This window comes from Helianthus annuus, chromosome 2 (assembly GCF_002127325.2).
Source record: "Helianthus annuus cultivar XRQ/B chromosome 2, HanXRQr2.0-SUNRISE, whole genome shotgun sequence".
Classification (NCBI taxonomy): Eukaryota; Viridiplantae; Streptophyta; class Magnoliopsida; order Asterales; family Asteraceae; genus Helianthus; species Helianthus annuus.
The window spans coordinates 122,144,194-122,149,376 of NC_035434.2; the positions used below are offsets into that span (position 1 = coordinate 122,144,194).

Here is a 5,183-nt window from a genome sequence, read left to right on the forward strand (position 1 = left end):
TAGTTTGTTGATACACTCTCTGCTTTCAAGACGTGAAGACTTTGAAGATCCTCCGACATTGAAGACTTGAAAGGACATCAGAGTTTTGAGAACTCGAAGACCCAAGACCGTCGAAGTTCAAGACGAGTCTACAACTATAGAAGATAAAGACAAAGCTACAGCCAAGGGGGAGTTTGTTGGTGCACTTGTGTCTGTACTTTGTCTGTATTCGGTCACGATGTAAACGGTGTCCTTGTAAGTCATGTAAGTTGACCAAGTCAACCTTCCTCCTGGTTTGACTCAGTCAACAGTAAGTAAACTTGTTGAAAGTTGTCTGGCTCGAAGGATGAGTGATCGAAGGATAATGTAGATCCTTCGATCACCTCGAAAGATATGCTTCGAATATTAGACCTCGAAGGATCATCCTTCGAGGTCAATGCTCATCTTTCGAACATGTTGTGATCGATAGATGATCCTTCGGACCATCTATCGAATCCTTCGAGCAGACCTGCTGTGTTTGGGTATATATACCCATGCAACGTGTTGAGTTCAGTAGACACACAGACAGAAAGATACCGAGAGATAGAGAGTCTTTGAGAGCTTTCTGTCCAGAACTCACACACACTTAGAGAGTTTATAGAACATTTCTGTAAACATTGAGCTTGTAACCGAACCCTCATTGCATTAATACAAGTTGTGTTAATCGGTGAACTCGTGTGTTTGTTTCTCTACTTGCTACTAACTCGGTTTGCTTGCTAGCTTGGATTCCGCACTCGCTAGTAGGTTTGTATAACAAGGTTTAGGTTCGTAATCCTCCGCGAAAAGGGACCTACAATCTTTATCTTTATAAATAATAAAAACTTTAATATATAGTTTTTACTTTTATTAATTAATATATGGTTATCAGTTATCCTTATTCTTATAAATCTTTTAATTTTAATAATTAATATATGGTTATCACTTATTTTTATCTTTATCATCAAATCTCTTCTACAAATTTTAATTGAGACCACCTCATAAAGCGACATGTGTCCCCAAAGTGGTTTCTTTTATTATAAAGTACTAGCGGTAAGACCTGTGTGCAAACACAGGTCGTTTCTTAGAAAACCATGCATAACACATATTGACAGAGAGTAAAAAAAATAATTAGTGCAGACTTACAAAATTGATATAAACTAATCGTCAATAGATTTATTCAACAGCAATTCCATTATGTTAATAGCAAACCACTGTTGTCTATTAACTGTTAAAAACCTCTGTTGCTTTCCAACAGACTTTCCTAAAAACTGTTATCCATTATCTCCAACAGATCTTGCCAGATGGATAGATAATAAGTATCAGATGTTAGTCAATCTATGTTAAAAAGGTTAGTCAACAGAAATTATAAAGGTTAGTAAATAGATGTTAAGAGAATAATGTTATTAACAAAGAATTTAGTATTCTCATTAAAAATGAGAGCTGCAAACATGGGTCGTTTCTTAGACAATCATGCATAACACATATTAATAGAACATATAGATACGTGTATAGATATTGTACCAAAACGTGTTATCTATTATAGCTAAAAAACAACTATAAACATAGATTATCGGTTAATATATCAGTTACCTACAATTTAACTGTTTACCCAAAAAGATGTCGGAGGTTTACACTAATGAGATAGTGGCACGCCATGGAGTACCGGTATCCATCGTGTCCGATAGGGATACCCGGTTCACCTCAAATTTTTGGCGAGAATTCTAAGAGCAAATGGGAACAAAATTGTTCATTAGCACTGCGTACCATTCTCAGACGGATGGACAAAGTGAAAGAACAATACAAACATTGGAAGACATGCTACGGGCATGTATAATCGACTTCAGAGGCAGTTGGGATGTTTATCTACCATTGGTCGAGTTTTCATATAATAACAGCTACCATGCTAGTATCGGGATGGCACCATATGAAATGCTTTATGGTAGAAAGTGCCGAACCCTGGTGTGTTGGGGTGAGGTGGGTCCACGTGAACTCTCTCACAAAGATATAGTTCGAGCCACTAATGAAAAGATTGAGGTGGTTCGGGCACACGTGAAAACGGTACAAGATAGACAAAAGTCGTACGCGGACAAAAGGCGTAGACCGATCGAGTTTCAGGTTGGCGACAAAGTCATGCTTAAGGTAGTCCCATGGAAGGGGGTTATCCGATTTAGAAAAAGAGGAAAATTAAGCCTAAGATTTATTGGGTCGTTTAAAATTGTTGAACGAGTAGGGAAGGTAGCATACCGCCTTGAACTACCAGAAGAATTAAGTGGAATTCATAGCACATTTCATGTGTCACATCTTCGGAAATGTTTAGTGGATGAAACAATCTATATTCACTACGAAGACATCGAGGTGGATGATAGACTTAACTATGTGGTGAAGCCCATGGCGATTTTGGATCGTAAGGTGAAAATCTTAAGTAATAAAGAAATCAATCAAGTAAAGGTCAAATGGGAACACCGGAAGGGTTCGGATACCACATGGGAACCCGAGGAGGAGATGCAACGACTCTACGCTACGTTATTCGGTACGTAATCAGGTTTCGGGGACGAAACCCTTTTTAAAGGGGGTGGACTTGTAACACCCCGAAATCAATAAAATTTAAAATCAGGATAATAAACTGTTAAATAAACAAGAACAAACTAACTAGGAATCTATAACCCAGTTAGTTAAGAGTCTTGAAGGGACTATTATTAAGGTTGAAATACCTAAACTATAAGTTAGACAAAAGTTGAGGGACCAAATTAATAAAAACTAAAACATTAATGATTAAATAAGAAAATAACCCACCAAACACTCACTTGTTGGGTGCTGGGATCGATCAGAAGAAGAGGGCGACCAGGGGTTCCTTCAAACCCTAAAATTTTCACAAAACTCACAAATTGAAGCCCCTAATTTGCTCTAAATCGAGTTTCAAACATGAATTAGTGATCACCTCGATGCAGGGATCAAAAGGTATGTAAAATATTGATGTTTAGATTCATCTCAAATTCCCGGTTAATTGTGAAGAACTGAAATTGAGATTGATTATGTCATGCATGGGTGAAATTAGAAGTAATATGGTGTCTAGGGATAAACCCTAGATGATTTCTTAACAAAATCTTGCATGAGGCTTGTAAGGTTTATAACCACCAATGTAGGTGACTAATAAGTTGTAGAAACTTGATGAACACTAGGATTGCGATTATTGTTTTAGTGAAATCTGAATTCCAAGAGGTAAATTCTGAAATATAGAAGTTAAAACATGTGTAAATATGCCTAATTGAAGTTGGTTTAGATGAAAATTACAAGTCATGAACTTGGTATGATTATGTAAAAAATCCGACCCGCTAGGTGTTTGATAAAACGCCTAAGTAAGGATTAAAATGTAAAAAGTTGGGTGAAAACGCAGATTCGATTATTTTAGAGAATTGTGCGTTAGGACGTATGAAAGAGTTCTAAATTTATTTTGAATTGAACTCTTTAGGCAAGGAATCTGGATCGTCAAGTGGACACGCCGGAGGGGATACACGTTCGAAAGGCGTGCACTAAAGGTACGCGGCCTATTGTTTCGATACATTACGTTAATTGTTAGTCTTACTTTGTTATATTGATAATTGGTAAACAAGTGAAACCATTAAGTCACGGAAGTGACAAAGTGCCTTAAACAAGTAAGATGGGTCAAAACATGAGTTAGAATTCGAGTTTGGATGTGTCTAGCAATGGAGACACCCATTCGGCACCAAAACGGGTAAAAACAAGTTGTGTTACGAACATAGAAATATATAATCACCACTTGTGATTGGTTATATAGTCAAGTGTAGGTCGTGTAACGGACATATATTTCCGTTGTAAAAGCATGAGTCCTTGTGGAGGGGGTATAGTTCGGAACATTTGTTTGCCAATCAATTCCGAAAAGCATGATTAAATCCTTAGGATTAAACATGATAGTTATGACATGAGCGCTCTCGGGAGGGAAGCGAAAGTCATAATTGGTAAACATGGAAACGAGTGGTATGGTTTGAAATTAAAGGTGTCAACAATGCAAGTTAGGGAACTTATAACAAATGGGTTGAATAAACAAGAGATGAAATAAAAGCCAACTGCTCTTGAAATGTGTAGGTCCCGTTTTTCCGGTGGATCGATAACGAAAACCTATCCTTGTTTATCACAAACACGGTAATGGGTGGGAATCCCCGTCACGGTGCAAACCAAACAAAGTGTAAAAGAAGAACACGCGTAACCAAAAGATTCAATATCTATTGATTAGGGATGAGAACGATACAAACATATACAAACAATGTTTAATGACTCTCTCTCATAGTCACAGCTCTCGTCTCTCGTCCAAGTTTCACACAGAAACTATGAGAGCGATTTATACTAAAACAGACACAGACATGAAGAAACAGAAATAACTCGGCGAAACACCTTTGGGCCTGAGATTGGGCCTGAAGAAGCCCAACAGGCGACGAAACATAGACAGCCCACGGCGAAACACCATAGTCGACGAAACACATTCAGTTTCGTCGACCATGCACATGCAGATGTGAATTTGTATGGATTTTCAACTAAATGACATCATCATTACATCACAGTGATGATGTCATGGTGATGTGTCACCTGGTCTTGGTTCGCGATGCTCCGTGCTTTGCGTGTCGAACTCTGGGGCGCACCACGGAGGAATGTTGTGACGTCGGGCTTGAGCCGGACCTAACCGTGTCAAAATCAAGTCGAACCGAGCCGAGTCGAACCGAGCTGAGTCGCGTCCACACAAAGTGTATCAACAAACTCCCCCTTGGACGCTACTCGTGATGGTTCGTCTTCTGTGATTGTTTGTCTTCTGTGTCTTTCATGTCGGAGGATCTTCAAAGTCTTAAAGCTTCGTAAGAAGAAAGTGTATCAACAAACTCCCCTTTTCTTGTAGGAAGTGAACTCTCCTTTGAGTCATGCTCATGAATCTTTTGACTTGTCAATTCTTCAGATCCTTGTGGTGTTGATGAAGGGTCAGCGGCAACTCGATCATCTTTATCCTTTGAGTGCCTTCACGTCGTGTCTTCATTCCGAAGCTTGTCATCGAACATGTTCTCCTCGCCTTTAGCATCTGCACATGCAAGAAATCTAAATGCATAATGAGAACGATTGCTTGGAATATAGTTTCCATAAACAAACGAAACATGTGTGACCATATCTCAATCAACTACCGA

General features: G+C 38.7%; 1 protein-coding gene across 1 annotated transcript; it reads left to right on the forward strand.

The window, feature by feature from the left end:
- Nucleotides 1-1,911: 1,911 nt before the first annotated feature.
- Nucleotides 1,912-2,535, forward strand: LOC110895171. Its single transcript, XM_022142451.1, has one exon. The coding sequence runs from the start codon at nucleotides 1,912-1,914 to the stop codon at nucleotides 2,533-2,535; it is 624 nt and encodes a 207-aa protein (XP_021998143.1).
- The last annotated feature ends 2,648 nt before the right edge of the window (nucleotides 2,536-5,183 follow it).

Excerpts from the sequence above, each read along its gene's own strand:
- LOC110895171 (XM_022142451.1), top strand. The coding sequence starts at position 1,912 with ATGGCACCATATGAAATGCTTTATGGTAGAAAGTGCCGAACCCTGGTG.